Source organism: Seriola aureovittata, chromosome 19, assembly GCF_021018895.1.
Source record: "Seriola aureovittata isolate HTS-2021-v1 ecotype China chromosome 19, ASM2101889v1, whole genome shotgun sequence".
Classification (NCBI taxonomy): Eukaryota; Metazoa; Chordata; class Actinopteri; order Carangiformes; family Carangidae; genus Seriola; species Seriola aureovittata.
Genome location: NC_079382.1, coordinates 16947501 through 16967107, shown reverse-complemented (window position 1 = coordinate 16967107; position 19607 = coordinate 16947501). Strand labels below are relative to the sequence as shown.

General features: G+C 39.5%; 1 protein-coding gene across 10 annotated transcripts in view; it reads left to right on the top strand.

Annotated features, from left to right (window-relative positions):
- ptprk (protein tyrosine phosphatase receptor type K) overlaps positions 1 to 19607 on the top strand; it is a 113386-nt gene that overhangs the window by 52802 nt on the left and 40977 nt on the right. For all 10 annotated transcript variants that reach the window (XM_056404807.1, XM_056404806.1, XM_056404804.1 and 7 more), the window contains exons 4-11: positions 97 to 257; positions 1341 to 1392; positions 1474 to 1532; positions 5917 to 5998; positions 7501 to 7616; positions 8610 to 8784; positions 16894 to 17006; positions 17647 to 17827. In XM_056404807.1, the coding sequence (XP_056260782.1) occupies positions 97 to 257; positions 1341 to 1392; positions 1474 to 1532; positions 5917 to 5998; positions 7501 to 7616; positions 8610 to 8784; positions 16894 to 17006; positions 17647 to 17827 (939 nt within the window). The remainder of the gene's footprint in view (positions 1 to 96; positions 258 to 1340; positions 1393 to 1473; positions 1533 to 5916; positions 5999 to 7500; positions 7617 to 8609; positions 8785 to 16893; positions 17007 to 17646; positions 17828 to 19607) is intronic.

Genomic DNA, 19607 nt, shown 5'->3' with positions numbered 1-19607 from the left:
AGGCACTTTCCAAATAGAGAAGGTCTAGATGTTGTGATGTTGCTTTTATTTTTTTATCTTTGGTGACCTTCTCCTTGTCTTTGTCTCTGTGTCAAGGTTCCTACATGTATGTGGACGTCTCTCAGTATGATGTTGGCGAAAAGGCCAGATTTCAGCTGCCAGTCATGAAGGAAAACGACACCCACTGTATCGACTTCAACTATCTCCTCACCAGCCCTGACGGCTCCAGCCCCGGCACCCTTAATGTCCTGGTGAAGGTATTGAGCATCAACACAGTAGAATACAATAGAAATACAAGGGTTTATTTGTCTTAATGGACTGAGCCTGATCACACTGGTTCAATTTTTATGGTTTAACATTTCCAGCAGAAAAACTGCCCTTCCCTTGTGACACATGGACATATTAACATTAAACAAGACCAAATGTAAGTCTACTAACCAGCCGCTGCCTCACACAATTTACATTGTGACTTACACATTTACATTGTGTAAGGCAGGGTTTGATTTCATGGGACAATTTCAAAACAAAAGTTTGTTTTATCTCCACAAGAGTGGAAGTGCAGAGTTAAAGCTTTCTGTGTGTCTGGCAGATGGGGAAGAGCCTCTTTAGTTAGAACAAAACAAAACAGGGTTTATGGGAAATGTGGTCTGGATTTTATGAAACATAGCCGCAAACAATCCAGCTACAGTGTGATAGATGTTGCAAACTGCTTTGACTTAACCAAGACTTTGTGTATGAATGCTTAACTTAGCATTGAAAGTCAATTTTACAGTAAAATATTGATTTTTAAAGCAGCAAACAAGCCTCATGGAGAAATGAATCAGAGTGGACACATGTGTCATACTGATGCAATGAATCAAACTTAATTCCCTCCCAGAAGACTCGTGACTTCTAATCCTCTTCTCCTCCTCTAACATTTTCTTGCAATTTGTGGAAATTGTTAGAAAACACATTTGCTTGTAAAGGTTAACAGAAGATTGCACTTTTACTGGTTTTACCATTTACTGGTTCTGACTGCTCATAAACGTGATCACTTAAGGTCACACTCACATTTCTACAAACATCTTCCCTGCTAAAGTGCCCTTGAAGAAGACACTGTGCGCCGAGCCCAGAGGGTCTGCACTGTAACGGACCCTGACCTCCGACAGAAGCAAAAACACTGGCTTACAGAGTCTAATTATGTATTATTATGTATTATTATTGCTGTTGTTGTGGAATTTAATACATTTCAGGCAACCTTTCTCAGTAGACTACTAAATACAGTGAACAGCTGTGTTACCATGTTCAATTTTGTGTGAAATATTTTATGACCAAGATATTTTATTTGTGTTTTGTGGTAGGTTAACAAGGGTCCTTTAGCCAACCCCATATGGAACGTGACCTCCTACACCGGTAAAGACTACCACTCATTCATATCTTATTCTGACACTATTGTGATTTTATTCCATTGACTTCGATTTTGTTGTCATTCAGGTAAAGACTGGCTGAGAGCTGAACTGGCCGTCTCCACTTTTTGGCCTAATGAATATCAGGTAACTCGCTACATAACAACCAGCATAACAACAGCCGTGTTCATACATGATTCCTTCATTATGTGCATATATCTTTATTTCCTTTATTTTTTTTTTGTACATGTGACTACACAGACACAATGCACACACAAATACAAACACATGCACATGCTGTGAGGCAGGCGGCTGATTTATTTGTGTTGACTGAGGCTCAGGAGGTGACGATTAGGCTAGAAACACACTGAGGAAAACGAGGCGGGTGTGTGTTTATGTGTATGTGTGTTTGTTTGCACGGGTGAGCGTCACAATGCCGGATACAAACATGGTTGTCAATGTTTTTCTGTCCTGTATGTGTTTTTAATAAAAATCTGTTTAAAATGAACATTATAAGGTTCACAGAAGTAGGAGCAGCAGATGATTACATTATACTGAACATGTGTGTTTGTCTCTTCTTCTTCTTCTTCTTCTTCTTCTTCTTTCTTAATTCATGTCAGTCAACATGATCTCTGTGTGTGTGTATGTATGTGTGTGTGTGTGTGTGTGTGTGTGCGTGTTTGTTTGTTGCCTGGTGTTGACAAATGTGAGCTTGTCTGTGAATGTCCTCGCAGGCATACACACACACTGATCATGTTAAAACACAGCCCGGGGAACATATAATATTACTGTAAGGCAAAGTGTGAAAGCATCCTCCAAATGGCCCATCTGGAGCCCAGTCCCCCTCAGTGACTATGGGAGGAGATCACCAGCGTGAAACTCGTGTGTCAACATGTTTTAATTGAACATAATCATCCTGGTTTGCTGAGGCTTATGTAGGTTTTTCAGGCTATGAAACAGGTTATTGGATTTGAGGTTATGAAGCAATTTTTTTTTTCATGTTGGAACATGTTTCTGTGTTAGCACTTTAGCTTGAGTTGTAATGAGACTGGTTCCACCAGGGGAAGGCTAGGCACATGTCCACAAGATTAAGTACACACACAAACACACACACACACACACACACACACACACACACACACACACACAACACACACACACACCCTCATACAAGAATAGATGATCACATAAATGCACACACACCCATGCAGCACTACTCAGGTAGACCTTAGACCTTCTAATTAGGTTTTTGCCTTGATCTTCTCTTTCTCTGCACATTAAGACAACATCAGACTGATGAGAGTTTCTTGACTGTCACTAGACCTCAATGCAGTTAACCAACCAAATTTTTACTTAATTAGAGCTGACATGATTAGTCTATTAAATGATTAGTCAATCAAACTGCTCATTTTTGGCAACTCTTTGATAATTATTGGTTGAAATGTGCCAAAAATGTGCTGGTTCCTGCAACTCAAATGTGAGGATTTCTTTATCTTTGTCATATATGATATTAAATGTAATATCTTGGGACTGTTTGTCAGTCAAAACAAGACATTTAAACATATTACTGGCATGAATTTCAGAATTTGTGTTACTAGAAAGATTGTTTTTGTTTTACATATCTATTATAAATCCCCCTGCTGTGTTTTTCCCTGTTTAACATATATAACCTTTGGGTCATACAAGTACATGTTTAGAGACGGCAGGTGCTTGGACCCAGCTGACATATCTTAGGATTCAGACTATAACATGAAATGAAAAACGTCCCCTCCCTGCAGGCTTAAACATTTTTGATTCTGTGCCCATACATGCATACATCAAAGTGATATATGTGATTGGCTGATAAGAGGATGTTTGCTATAACCCAACCCTACTGCAGACTGATGATATGTCAGTCCTCAGCCTTCAGCGTTTCAGAGCTGCTCTGCCCATGTGCGAACTTGTAAACACAAGCTATCAGTAATGCTGCCTCCCACTGATGAGACCAGTGAGTCAGCGAGTGTTTGACACCTTCATGAACGACATATTATCTCCTCTCAGGTGACCGACATCAGATCCACGAGTTGCTGAATTCAAGTGGCTAATGAGTAGATTCAGAGAGCAAACAGCAAAATGAGCATCCAGGTTTCTATTGTCCCGGACTTTGAGGAAATCATTCAAAACGCACTCTCAGAAATGCATCATCATTAACAGAGCTGCACACTTGACTCGAAAAGTCACAAAAATGAAACTTGGGTCTCTGATTTGACTGCTGTGAAACTTTGAAGATTTGGCTTGAGATTTGAAAACAAAACAAAAGCAACAAGAACTTAAATTTAAATCTCAAGTTTTTAGCTGATGAAGTCTTTCAACAATAGTGACAGCTGCATGCCACACTAGTGCTGTTTTTTTATTTTGAAAATGTTACTATTAGACCTATGCATTGAATAGACTTGGTCTTAGCAGCATGTAAAGAAAACCACTATTACCAAAGCTTTGATGAGAAAACATTCAAATGCCATTTCATTATAATAGTAACTTGTTACTTGGACATGTTAGACTTGTGTCTTGGACATGCCCTTCAGCATTTGAGGCTCGATTTGACACGACATGAGACTTGGCTTGGACTTGTTTCAGCTGACTCGAGACATGACTTAAAACTCCTCTGGGTATTTATACCGAATTAAATGCGAAAAGTACATTTTTGAAATAATTTCATACATTTGCACATGTAGCCTCCTTGTGCAGATAAAAGGGAAGAGATTATTAGGTCATGTTACTGCTACCAAAAAAAACATGGGCATCATAACAAGTGGCGATCAGCAGACTGTGGAGGCAGAGAGACAGGCAGGCAAGCCGGTCTTCAGACAGACAGAAATGAAGGTATTAAAAGTCAACTGATGTCTCTCTGCTGTGCTCCACAGTGAGCTATGAGTGAAAGATGATAGGAAAGAGAGACGAGATAGATTGGTAGGGGAGGGAGACAGAGAGGGGCAGAGTGTGACAAGCAGGGGATGATAAGCTATGGGTAAACAGTTCACGGCAGATTTCCTTTTACAGGTGATGAATGACAACAACTGCTCACCCCCTCGCTCTCTTTCTGCCTCTGTCTCTCTTTTTGATAGCGACCTCCTCTCCTCCCTCCCCTTCCCCTGTTCATTACTGTGCTCCTCTCTGAGTAAACGCTGTTAGAAAACAGAGGCGGCAAAAGAGAGGCAGAAAGAGAGAAATTAGGGGAGAGGGAAATGTTTAGGAAGAGGGATGATGACAAGTGGAGGGAGTAGGAGGGCTAACATGTGGACAAGGAGGACAGAGGGAAGATGAGATAGATGAGATAGATGAGGATAGTGGAGAGAACCGTCTCTATTCAGAACATGAGTTGATGAACTGAGATGGTGGTAAATGGAGGCACCTGTTGAATGCAAAACGAACACTCTACTAGAAATACAGGATTTAGAGATTTTGCAATAAAAACAACCACAATGAATTATTAAATCACAACTAAGGGCCTTAATCTGAACATCCGTTCCACATTTTGCTATTTTCCTCTTTCTATTTATTTGATCAAAAAACAACTCGTTATTCCCTCTTTCTTGTCTATTGAAATACAGACAAAGGGATTCTGCTGAGTTGCGTTTGTTCATACCAGTTCATGAGTCCACAGCCATGCTAGCGGCTCTGTTACACTGCACTGAAACACTGCAGTGCTTTGAGCTAACATGCTCACAATTAAAATGCTAACATGCCAATGTTTAGGAGGTGATGTTTACCAGTGGTTACAGTGGACTGACCAAGTTAAATTTCTGAGATTTAAATTAATTTCTCAGCAGCTATAATATGGACGATGGTGCAGTTCTCATGGAGGCACAATGTGGTCGCAATAAGAAAAGAAGCAGGTGTAGAAAAATAAGTAAAAAAGGAAGTAGAGGGATGGAAAGGGAATGAAAAACAAATAGATAAGCTCTAACCCTTCATTTTCTACCCTACCACATTGGGTTTCATTACTTAATCTTATTCACTACTTATCATTTCTTTGGTGGACATTTTATGTGTGCCAAAGCAGATTACTATGATCCAACAGGAAGCATTTCTTTTATCCTTCCTGAGTTTTTGGCCAGAATGTATAAATCCAGCTGCAGTCAGGATGGCAGCTTTGTATTTAACTAGTGTTATGCATATCACTGGTGGCCGTCAGTGTATTATGCGACAATTCGGATTGGATCCATCACTTTGACAGCAAATTTAATTGGCAAGTGTCTTGCTTAGTTCTAAAATCAGTTTATGCAGTTTATGATGTGGTAACAGTGCCGTAGAGGGTTTGTGATTTGCCTGCAGAGCATTTGCAGGTTATGTTATTTCAGTTTCCTCTGGCATTTCCAATGTTTTTGCTGTTGTTGCATTTTTTGTTTTTGTACACTTTGTATGTGCTCACTACTCAGACTGTTCCTTTTACAGTGTAACCGAGGAGTGTTACTTGTAAAGATATATTTTTCAAATACAAATGTAAACAAATAAAACAACACACAAATTCAACCACTCTCTCTTTTCTCAGGTCATATTTGAAGCAGAGGTTTCGGACAGCAAAGCTGGCTTCATCGCCATAGACGACATTCAGGTGCTCAGCTATCCATGCGGTGAGTCATTAGCATGCCAGCAATTAGTCCTAGTTCGCTGAGTAGACGCTGATAGCTTTGGCCACTAATTAGACTGTACCTGGGATGGTTTCTGTTGCAGTTGAATGGGTAGATAAGTGGGAAGGTGACACAGGAGAGGAGGGATGCAGCGAGAGGAGAAAGACAAGTCGTAGAGAAAAATGAGAGAAATAAAGAGAGAGAGAGAGATTGTGAGGAGGAGAAAAAGAGAGAAAGGGGGAATAGGAGAGAGTGAAGCGGGAAATGAGACAGTATTAGGGCAATCATGGAGAGAGAAGATTTTGACCACTCAGCACTTTCTTTCTCTCTCTCTTTAACCCACACACAGTTGCACACACACATACACACACAGTGAACAGTAGCTGTCTTGTCTCATAGTGACAGGAAAGAGATGAGGGCTGCGATCCATTTTAAATTCTCGCTACGTCTCAAGCCTTCTTCTCTCCTTTGCTCAAGTGTTTCCTTACTGCTAGAGGCCCCAAAAAAAGAGTTGTGACGACAAACTGTTACTGTTAACACAAGTGTCTGTTAATCTAAAGCCATAAGGCGGGTTCCTGGAGGGCCCTCATGTTTGAAAGGAAGCAATTACAACTGCTCATCTGTCTACCAGCAGCACTGAAATCTTTGAGGACAATTTTGTTTCTTAATAGATTCTATTGATTATAAGTCATAGAAATAAACTGTCCCCTTGTACAGTTTGTGAGGTCCCGGTATCCCTGCTGTTCTAGTCTCTGTCAGAAGTTGTCGATATGCCTCTGAAAGAAATTTCTGGACATTAATTTTGTCACTGAAGCGACCCGGAATCTGAGGAAATATAAAAAGAAGAGCCCCAGTCTTTTAAAGGCAGAGGAGCAGCACTCCTAATAGGAAGGAGCAAGTATTTGAAAAGGAATTAGTACTTAGTCTCCACAGTGGAAGCATTCATTCTCACAGCTGCATTTCTGGACACACAGGTTTGTGTGTGTGCGCGCGCTTGCATGAATGCGTGTGTGCAAGTTAGTGTGTGTGTGTGTGTGTGTGTGTGTGTGTGTTTTTTCATTCACCATAGGAGCTGCTATCTATGATTGCAATCACCTCCCCAGAATAAAAATGTCATAGCTGAACTGCATCTTCAGGGTCTGAAAGCCTTCTTCCACATTAGTAGTTAAGAACCAGAAGCTATGGGAATTACATATACTGGATCTGATACTGATGTTACCTTCCAGTGGCAATGCAGCACGGTGGTTTGGTTTCATCTGACTCCGGTAGAATCTAATCGCGGTAATAATGAACATATTCCCAAGGGTTATAAAATGTCCTTAAATGTATACAGTGTGTTTGTGATAACCCGACCTGTTTGTATCCTTAACTCCCTCTGGCTCCGTCACCTCATTTCCACTTTTAATAGGCAAATGAAATGAAACAGAAAACATTTTAAACCTCAGAGACACATAACCTTGCTGTAAACTCTAATTCCCTTCATTTGTTGACCACATTTCTTATAGATAAATCCCCTCATTTTCTGCGTCTTGGGGACGTTGAGGTGAACGCCGGACAAAATGCCACATTTCAGTGTATCGCTACGGGACGAGATACGACGAACAACAAACTCTGGCTACAGGTATGGCTATACAGATGCACATTCACACACACACAAATGCAAAACCACGTTTCTATGCACTAAGAAATATATACAGAATAGCTTTGGTTTTATTTTCCCCGGTTTTGAGATATGTGTTTTTTCTTAGATTTCTGCCTTCTCCCAAATAAAATTGAAGTGAAATAAATTGTTGTTTGTTATGCTCACAGAATTCGAAGCATCACCTCATTTAAGAAATAATGTTTCAGTTCATTTGAACTACTTTCTACCAAATAAATTATCTTTATAAAAACAGTTGACAGTTGTTTTAAGTGTACTTTTTCAGTGCTTTGAGCAGCTCTAACTAATTAAATTCACCTCCATTTTATAAGATATCTCAGACGGATATCTCAGAACCTGGTGAAAAAAAAAATGTTTGTAACTTTGGGGAACTAGCTCTTTAATATGACACTTAATATGACACCTTTTAATTCTGAGAAAGGACTGAAGATTTTTATTTCCTTTACATTCTGATGTTGATTGATGTGCCATGTACCTAATAAATAAGTAGATATAAATAAATAGAAACAAATAGAAATGTATATATATATTTGTATGCATCCAGTATAATAGTGTAGAAATAAACAAACACATAGAGATGAAACAGTGTACTAAATGTGCCACCCTCAGGACTGGTACATCCAATAATAAAGTGTTGTCCCCACACACACACACATACACACACTGACACACACACACACACTGACACACACACAGAGTGACTCCAGGCCACACATTCTAGCAGCTAACATGATTAAGAGTTTAATAGCTCCTGATTTCATTATGGCTCTATTGTAGTCATGACCTTCAAACCTGCTGTCAGTGAGGTAGGGGAGGGGGTGTAAGTGTGTGTGTGTGTGTGCACGCGGGCGTGTGTGGTCCAGTGCTGCCTTGTGACCTTGAGCAAGGCAGTTAACTCTGCATAGCCCCTGCAGCACCTGATCTTCTCTGTGCGCTTGTCTGTCTGTGATTCAGAGGAGAAATGGAGAAGATATTCCCGTGGCTCAGACCAAAAACATCAACCACAGACGATTTGCTGCCTCCTTCCACCTCAAAGAAGTCACTAATCAGGATCAAGATCTGTACCGCTGCGTCACCCAATCAGAACGCGGCTCCGGGGTGTCTAACTTTGCCGGTCTTATCGTCAGAGGTGAGGATTTAAAAACATATTTTCAAGGTTATCTAATTGATTTGCTGTCAACTCTGTACTTTGTGTTCTTTCCTGTTTTTTTTCTCTGAGTTTATATTTAATATTTTTCAGAGATTATTTTCTCTGCTTTCGTAGGTAGCTTTTAGTGGAAAGTAAAAAAGGTGGTTCAGTATTTTTGGAAGCCAGCTGACTGTTCACTGAGCCTGTCAAGCTTTTCTGTTTTCGCAAAGCACATATGCAGTTTACAGTCATATCAGCGCCAGATTAACCATTAGCAAAAGCAGGCTTCTTATTTCTGTTGAGTGACTGTCAATTTTGCTTTTATCAGCTCTAGCTAGGTTGCTAATTAACCAAGTTTCACTGGTTTAAAACACCATCTCTGGCTGACTTTTATGTTTCCATCGATCAATCAATTGGCAGACTCTTTGCTTGCTTAGTTTACTCAGCGGGTAAAGTCAGACAGAGGTTGGAATTATACTTTATTATTTGAATATTCAAAAAGTATGTTTCACTTGAGACCAGATCGTCTCATTTTGCTTCAGTGTTCACAGTCGCTGTTGTCTTCAGAGGTCGTGCCTTCGTAGACCATGTCCTCCTGCTTATGTGTTGAGTGAACGAGCTGGATAAACACTAACAGCATCCACAAGCAGCTTCCCCAAAAACTGCGTAGTGGATATTCTATCATGATCAGGGTTTTTACTGAACATAATTTATAACCCCACAAATCAATGTAGTAGGTTAATGGTATGCTAATTTGATGCTTCAGAGGTAAACACTAGGTTACTACTGTAAACTAGTTAGCTGAACATGCTAATGTTTGCAGATTATGTTAGGGCACATACACATACTGTTTAATAGGTGTCTTTAAGTTTTGCTCCTGTGTTTTTGGTTTTGGAGATGCTAAGAAGTGACACCACCCTCCAAACTCTTTGTATACAGAGTATCACTCTTACACCACTTCAATACGTTGAGAAATACAAAGCTTGACAGGTTGCTAAGCTGATATTGGACAGTCACTGTTCAGGGGAGGGTGATCAATGGTTAAAGTTAATTTGAATCTTTCCGTGAACCTGTTGTTGACTAAAGTTTTTTTTTGACCCAGTTATAGATTTTGTGTTATGAATAACTTTGCATTATGTCTGACTTTTAGAATATGAAACGTCTTTCCAATCAAACGCACATTCACTGTGTCAGACTGATAAAATGTGAGTCACTAACACAATGTACACTAATGAGGAGAGTTTGTGTGTGTGTATGTAGATGTGTGTACACCAGCCTTGTGTTTTGTACGTGTGTGTGTGTGTGTGTGTGTGTGTGTGTGTGTGTGTGTGTTGTGTGTGTGTGTGTGTGTGTGTGTGTGTGTGTGTGTTGTGTGTGGCTATGACCCAGCTGCACTGGTGTCTATGTGCACATGTGCAAGCTGTGTGTGAGTGGAAATTGTGTGTGTGCTCCAGCTGTCATGTGCAGCTGACATGTGGTTAATAAGGTGTCACCAATGTGTGTTTGAGACGGGATGCTTTATTCATTCACATCCAATAGCTTACATATTCTATTCATCTCCCAGAGAGAGACAGAGGAGGAGGGCAGAGAGGGAGAGGGTAAAGGCGAAAGAGATTCAGAAAGAATGATACAGGAGTGACAGAAAGGAGGGGGGAGAAATGGGAGACAGAGGAGGATGAGCAAAGAGAGAAGAGGAGATGGTGAAGAAAAGTTAAATGTAAATAGTCAGCTCATTATCCAAAGAATATCCATATCTGAATCAGGGATATGTCTGAATATGTAAACAGCTGAGCAGAGTCATGTTTATTATTCTGCATAAGAGATGGCAGAGGAGAAAGAAATGAGAAATCAAAGCAGAAGCTTCCACCACAAATATGAATATTTGCTAGTGTGGCTCAGATAATGGAGCTCTTACACTGTCCGGTTTAGGGGTTCAACTCTCGGTGTCGCTTGAGCAGGACACTAACACAACCAGGGTTAGTGTTGCAGCCCACACTGGGAATGAATAGCTTTGTTTCTTCTTTGGTCAAGGAAATCTGGCGGTTTTGGAGACACACTTTCTCTGCGGGACCTTGCCGTGTTAGTATGAATACATTAAGTGGCTAATGTTTATTTATTCTGAAGAGCTTTTTTTTTTTTCTAATGTGAGAAGGCAAAGAGGAGGGAGATGAGGAATCTGCACAGCATGAGACATGTGTCTAAACATGAATAGGACCAATCTACATTTATGAAAATAGATGCAGGTTCAATAAGACACATTGAGCACAGTGCGTTTCATGGCCAGGCATCAGCTTGAAAAAAAAAAAAAAAGCCACTTTCACAATCCATGAAAAGATGCTTTTCGGAGCTCTGAGGGATATTGGTGATTATGAATATTGATCCAGAGTCTGGTTGTTAGAAAGATATCACAATAAAAGAATGAGGGCTGCATGTATGAATGTGGAAGGAGAGGAGCCTCATGTTTATTTATTAGAAATATCAGATGGGAGATGAGAGCTAGAGAGAAATCAAAGAAACAGGGAATATGTTTATTTCACTTCTTGAAAAGTGTTGGAGATTTGAGGTTCCTGCAGGACATTGACGGCCATGAATATGGACAGAGTTAAGCTGCATTGCTAATGTTTTTACTCTGAAAATTGTAATATTTATTTATAGATACATTGAAGAGAGAGGGAGAAAGATGAGGGACGGGACGGGACACTAGTGGAGGAATCGTGTATCTGGTAGGATTCTGAAGGAAAATGGAAGAACGGATCATAGGGAGGTGCCAAAACATGACTTGTATACATTAAAAATGTTTGGCAGTAGGACAGTAACCCAGGTTTCATCTTCAAAGCCTGAAAAGTGGTCCACTGGGTTATGTGAGATTGCCTTGCTGCAGGTACGCACAGGCCTGGTCTATTGATATTTATAACATGTAGATGACAGAGATGTGCGATTATCTTCTCCCCCTGTATCCTGGAGCTGTCAAGATCAGAGAAAAGAAGCACATTTTGTAGACAGAGGTGCATCATGGGAACGTGAGAGGTGTGACATGGGATTCCTAGATCATCCTCGAAGACATTTTATTCTCTCTCCCACAAGCAAAAATATGAAAATATCCTGTTAATTCTTTTTTCACAATTATTCGCCAGTCATTTGTTTACTTTATCACAAGATGATGTCTTCAAATTGCTCGCTTTGGCTTATCAACACAGCAAGAGTCTAAAACCCAAATATATTCAATAGATCTACAACTGACAGTTATTTTTATTAGCCTATTATTAATTATCTAAGCCTACTATTTCCTCGATTAATCATTTTGTCAATAAAATATCCATTACACTATCTTAGAAAGTAAGGTGATGTCTTCAGATTGCTTGCTTTGTCCAACCAGCAGTCAGGTAGACATCCAGATTACTATTATTTATTTATTTATTCAGTTTAAATGAATAACTTTAATAACAAATAATAATACAAATAACTGTTAATCAATTATCAAAATAGTTGATTGAAGAACTTGTCTCGGTAGGTATTTCGGCTAGGTGTTTCTCCAAGATAGATAAGTTCAATGATTTCTGCTCCCACAAGTTTTATTTTAGACAAATAGAAATCTACACTGTATGTATGATTGTTGTGTGTGAGAGACAAAGAGATGGACTTTAACTGTGTGTATGTGTTTATGTGTGTGTGTCACTAGTGGTTTGATCAGAAACAAACTCTAATAAAGCTTTGCCCTCTGGTTCCTACGGTGACAGAGTGCATCATCGCGCCAGCTCATATAACACACACACACACAGAGACACACACACACACACACACACACACACACACACACACACACACACACCAATACATCACCATGCCAGCTTGCATTACACACAACTCATGGCCTAGAAATCTCCTGCAATATTATTGTCACACACCTGCATACACACAAACACACACAGCTTATGAGAGCACACAACTGACTTGAGTTCATACAACTGTCTTAAACCTGTATTGGTCCACTTCTAAAATGTCCTTTTCTTACATTTAATCATTCACACAAACACACACACACAAACACACACTCTCTCTCACTCTAAGTAACAGTGGCAGGTGGAGCTTGAGGCATTATGGAACTACAGAAAACCTACTACCACTGTTGGCTGTTGATATGACTGAAACATACACACACACACACACTTGCACACTCATACACTCCTCTCTAGTTCTGGAGGTCAGATGTCCTCCAGTGAGTACCATAGTGATGTCAGCAGCAGTCCGTGAAAGCTAAACTTTATTGACAAGGTTGCTGACGATGGACAACAGAGGAGAACATGCCTAGTGGGCGCCAGTCACCAACAACTTCCTTTCTGTTGGTCTGTCTGTCTCTGTCTTGTTTATTAACTACATCATAAATCTTTAATCATCTATCGATGCCCCAGGAGTTTATATTAATGCTAATATCACTGAAGAAAGCGAGTGACAGTGAAAACAAATTAATCAAGGAGATGGGTCAGGTCAGAAACGACGCACACATTTGACGTTTTCCCAGTGTTGATTTGTTTTCTTTTTATCATTTAAATTTGACCCAAAAAATGTGAAATGATGAGAGGGGTTCACATGTGATTAATAATAAACAAGATGGTGACAAGAAACCCATCGCAAAAACAACACCATTGATGATTTGTTATATTTTTTTTAGGTCAACTGTACAAATGACAAGTGATGAAAAAAAAAAAAAAAAGCAGAGAAATCAAAAGCATGAACCCGTTCCAGCTCTTGTTTTTTCTCTGGAGTCACATAATGACCCACTTACATTCTTTACTGCTTCATTTTTACGTCTATTATTTATCTTTTGGATTTTCAATAGGTTTTTAAGTAACACGCAAACATCTATTCAAGGTAACACACAAGCTTCAAGCAGGCGAGCCCACTGTTCTTTTATGCTTGAATAAATTGAGTTTTTGCTTTATTTCTTTTATTTGATTGTTAATCATCAAGTTGTTTACTTTGTTTATTTGATGGCATTGCGAGCTGACATGTTGTTGACGTCGTTGGTTTTCTGAAGCCACTTCAACATTCATTATCTGAATTCAACTCTGTCTGCTTGTGTGTATGTGTGTGTGTGTGTGTGTGTGTGTGTGTGTGTGTGTGTGTGTGTGTGTGTGTGTGTGTGTGTGTGTGCGTGTGTGTGTGTGTTTGCATTTGCACACGCGCATGTGCTGTCAAACTAGTGTTTCATCTTTTGCTAAAAAAGACACTTCCCAGCCTGCACCTCTCTGACAGCCACACATTCAACATACACACACACACACACAGAAATGTAAACAAACACAGATTCACATCCACATAAAGAGGAAATGAGGTGACAGCAATGCAAAATATAACTATTAATGGAATAACATGCACAGTAACACACACACACACACACACACATTTAATTTAGATAATACTCACTTTGATATGATATGATTGAAGCTGGATTGCAAAAAAAAACATTTTTCCCTATCTCCTTACAGATAGCAGCATTTCTTAGCAGTGTCTTTGAGAACGTGTCTGAGATACAGTCTGTATGATTTACTGTCGTTGAGATAGAACACAGTGTGTGTGTGTGTGTGTGTGTGTGTGTGTGTGTGTGTGTGTGTGTGTGTGTATATGTGTGTGTATGGAGATTATATGTGATTAATTCATGTGTTGATCTGTGTGTGTGTATGTGTCAAGTAGAGGAACCTTTGATGCTGAGTGTTTTAAGGTTGTGTGTGTTGCGCTTTAGGCTTGTCAATCACAGATGTGTGACAGTTAGCTCTGATCTGACTGACTGGCCCTGAACCATCACACATCCATCACATTTACGTACAAGTATATACACACATTATTTTATCACATTCTCAAAGCACGAACATAATGAAAACTACAGTATGTAGCAGTAGCTGTATACAATGTTTGATGTCAAAAATTCAAATGTCATTGCTCAATCAATCAAATTCTGTCAAAACAATTTAATATTTTACTGCCGTATTTATAAAATACAGTCTTATCCAAGCAGCTGAAGGTGATGATACCTTACTGTTCCCCTGGCTAAATCTGTGCAAGTCAAAAACAAGGTGTAGCTAAAGAGATCAGGTTGAGAAAACTTTCCCAAAATTTGTGAAATTGACTTTACATTGAGATACAGTGCACCAAATGGTAGTATGAGCAGCTGTGGTCAGAGCCCCTGATCCTGCTGAAAAACATGCAGAAAAAAATGTCCAAAACTGGTGATGTAGACCTATTTATATTGTAGTTAACAAGCAATTACTCATCAAAGCCCCTTTCAGAGGTGCACCTCATTACTTAAATATACTGTTGATCTCATGTTTGAACTAGAATGGCACTCAGCAGAGGGCATAGCCCTGCCAGAGCCAAACATTTTCTTCTACCAGATCCAGATTATTATCTGGATCTGCACCAAACCGTATAAACTCATAGGTCTCAGCTCTATGAATGTGTCAGATTTTCTTTTCTTTTTTTTTTTTTTTTTACACAAAAATCCAAGCATTATTGCCTGAGAAATTGTCAAAAACGTTGAAAAATGTCCTATCTTGCAATGTTCAGAAAGTGATAAAAAATTCCTGCATCTGCACCAAAATGTAATTTGTTCTTTTGTGCCCCTTGCCCCTTCCCTCCATTAAGTTTGGTGCAAATTTGTGCTGTACTTTTTGTGTAATCTGAGGACAAACCAACTAACAGACAAGGTCGAAAACATAACCTCCTTGGCCGAGGTCATAAGCACACTAATCACTTTTACGTAAATTTCATGTCATGAATCTGACTATGAGAGACTGACCCGACAAATCTGAATTGAATGGCATCAGGTTAAAGTTAAGGTTGCAGCAGGTAAAGAAAGAAAATCAATTCAATAAACCACAAAGCACTGAGAAAAGCCAATTTCAAGTTTGTGATCAGTGGCACAAGAGGTTAACTTAGTGTTTGTCATATTCTGCTTATGCCCCAGTGGACTTCATTATCAGAATTCACTGTCTAATAACATTAAATTACGAAATTTATGAGGAAATTTATTCAAAGATTCACAAGAGGACAAGCAGGGGCGCGTGCACCTCTTGTTCAGGATGGTCATCAATTATGATTTTAACAGAAATAGTTTTAAAGTCAAACACTCATAAACCTGTGCTCACTCTGCTTCTTTCATTACTTTTGAAAGTCACCACGGTTCCTCAGAGGCTTCAACTCTTCCTGAAAATATCACACTAGCACACATAAATGTCTTGTCTTATCTGAATTAAGCCGTAAGTAACGTAATGCAAAAGGAATCTATGTGTAAATGATAAAAAGCCATTATTTTAACAGTGTGAACATGTGAAATTGTCGGTCACTATAATCAAGACTGCTTCTCAATAAAAGTTGTCCAGTGTCTCGTTTAGAAAGTGGAAGGCTTTTGACGTGAAGCAGCTGGAAAAAGCGTGTTCACATTAATATTAAGTTCATTAAAACTTCAACAACACAGCAAAGGAGAGTGTATCGGTGCGTGAAACATCATGGCTTGTAGCCATGATGATACTAGATGAAAGTAGCTGTATATAAAGCTTGTTATGTGAAGTGTCTGGAAAAGCCCCGTATAAACAGAATGGATTATTGAATTATCCTTGTTAAGGAAGTAAAGAACAAGATACAGGATTGAAACAAAACTCCAGACAACAGCAGCTACTGAAACCTGAACACAGTGGGTGTTAGAAGAATAGCACTTTCTCTCTGGTCCCCTGCATGACCATATTATGCTAACTATATAAAATTGCAAGTGAGTGCAGTTAATCCAGCAGGATTCCCCCTAATGATTTGGGTCATAGTATATCATTTTCATAGTATGACTAGTAGTATAGTATAGTATAGTATAGTATAGTATAGTATAGTATAGTATAGTTGTCATTGTCTGGTAGCTTGTGTAAAATATTTGTTTGAGGTCACACATTTCACATTCAGCTGTCCCACTGATGGGGCTTTGTATCACAGAGACTACAGTATGTTGTTCCTTGTGCCACTAAGCTCCTTTGTTATAATGTGATCTTGTTTCAGTGTGTTTCATTCATCTTGTGAGGCACTTTGAAACCATCTTTTATGATCTTGTTCATTGTTTTCTCTCCTCAGAGCCTCCGCACCCCATCGCCCCACCCCAGCTGTTAGGCGTCGGCCCTACGTACCTACTGATCCAGCTCAATGCCAACTCCATATTTGGCGATGGACCTATTATACTGAAAGAGGTACGTTCTGTATGAGATAATGAAAGGTTTTAAGCAATAATTTGTACACATGTAACAACACAGTATGAAGCCACTGTGGCGTGATGATGCGTCACACCAGGAAGAAATAAATAAATCTTTGATGCCGATAACAAGCTCATTTTATTCTTTTACTGGACAGCAGGAAAATAAAATGGTTTCTAAGTGACACATTTTGGGAAACACACCTTTTATCTTTCTTGTTGGAAGTTAGCATGAAGCTATAGCCAAGAAACAGTTAGCTTATCTTAAAAACAGCTAGCATGGTTTGTCACAGTTACTGCATGTACAGATTAAACAAATCAAATATAACATTTTAATCAGTGAAATTACAGGTGTTGGCAACCAGATTTTACTTAAAAATTTTGGCAACAGCCGGGCTAAGTGTTTCTCCCTGATTGCACTATTAATGTTAATCAAAGCTAACAAGAGTAGTATCAATGTTTTCATCAACTATTGGCAAGAAAGCCAGTAAGCAAGATGAAGAATATCTGATCTTGGTAAAGCGAGCTATGTTTTTAATCTTTATCTGACACCTACATTAATACTCAAGATGACTTCTAATTAACACTGAAACACGTAAGTAACTACAACATGTAATATTTGATTTTCTTCCCTTCAGGTTGAATACCGCATGACATCAGGCAGCTGGACGGAGACTCACGCTGTGAACTCTCCCAACTATAAGTTATGGCACCTTGACCCAGACACAGAGTATGAGATCAGAGTTTTACTAACCAGACCAGGAGAGGGAGGGACAGGCAAACCTGGACCACCACTCATTACCAGGACCAAATGTGCAGGTAGGCCATGGACATGAAATGTTCAGATGAAGCTATAATGTTGTGATGTACGTCCACCTAAAACATGATGAACTTGAGCCTGCAAGAACAAATGCCGGAAACTTAGTTGAGTTGACTGGGCTTGTGCACACAGCTTTTTCTGCCTGTGTGATTGTCTATCGATCTGTCCACCCATCTACTGTTGTTCTTTTTATCTTGGTATCTATATTTTAGTTGGTGGAGTGATATTTGTACTCCGAGCAGACAGTGAGAGGAGAGGAGAGATGTAGCAGGGGATGGAATTGGAGAAGAAAGGAGGGGAAAGCCTGAGTCAGTCCGTGGTTGCTCAGTGATCTGAGAGAAAGAGTGATTAAAATACTGGAGGCTCTCTCCACCTTTCTCATTTTTATCTTGCTTTGTTTTCCCTCTCTCACCTCATTCCTGCTTTCTCGCTGGTGCTCTTCTTTTCTCTCATATCTCCCATTCCTCCCTCTGTACCTCTCTTTCTACTTTGTTCCCTGTCACTGCCTTTCCTCCCTTTCTCCCTCTCTCTCTCTCTCTCTCCCCATCTCTTTCTCTCTCTGTGGATCAATAGACGGAGGGCAGTAACACTGTCTGACATTTGTAGAAATAAACGACTGAAATATAAACACAGCTAGCCTGAGGGAGAAAGACAGAGTGCGCGAGAGAGAGTTGATATGAGAGAGAAAGAGACAGAAAGAAAAGCAATGAGCTTGAATGAGAAACAGAACAAGGGAGCGATGGAGAGATGATGAAAAACAATAAGGCTGGAAAAGAAAGAGAGGAGAGAATAGGAGCGGGGGGGAGAGAGCACGAGAGAATGATGAAACTGGAGAATGGAAATGAAAGAGAGATGAAAACTCATAACCATGGGGCTTGAATGATGTCTGCCAACCTGTGTGTGGGTGTGTGTGTGTGTGTTTATTGACAGAGAGGAAGTCATAGACTTGTTCATGCGACTCATGTATTGAACAGTTTCCTGTTTGACAGGAAGAGGAAATTAATCTTCTTCTCCTAACTCACACAGGAGCACATTTAAGCATGTTGATATATCAGACCACAGGAGGGACGTAGGGTTATAGATTTAGAGAATTACATCAAATTATTTTGTATATGTGAATAATCTTTGTCTACTGACGAGAAGATAATCCTGTTTCAGGGATTTAGGGAAAAAAATCTAAATCTTTTATGGCGCTCAGAGCAATTTCTACTTTTACACATTTCAGGGACTGACACTGCAGTAAATTCCCTCCTGCACAAACTAGAGGCCATCTTGTGATTGGATCACACACCACGACACCCGTAAAGTTTTGTGCTTCTATCTTGCTCTGGCGTGACGCAAGCTCTGTGAAAATTATTGTCCACAGACAAATAAACACCGTGCACAAAACTGCCCCTGTGATAGTTCCCAGGACCACATTTTACCATGATGACACACACAGAGACTCAGAAAGTGAAAACAATACAAGCCCCACTGTCACTGCTGGTAATTACACAGCTAGTCAGGAAATAGCACATAATCCCCCAACCCTATAAATTTGCCATTTTCATCAAACAAACAAGATATAATGTGTTAATTAATAATAATCTTTGTTACCTTTGGACTTGCTGTTTCCAGTCTTTATGCTAATCTAACCAGGTGTTGGTTGTAGCTTCATGTTTAGCATACAGACATGAGAGTGTTTTTTATCAATAGGTCTACTTGAACTACATGACTTAGACATAGTTACATTAACATACATAAACATAATATACAATTTTCATATACACCACAAAGTAA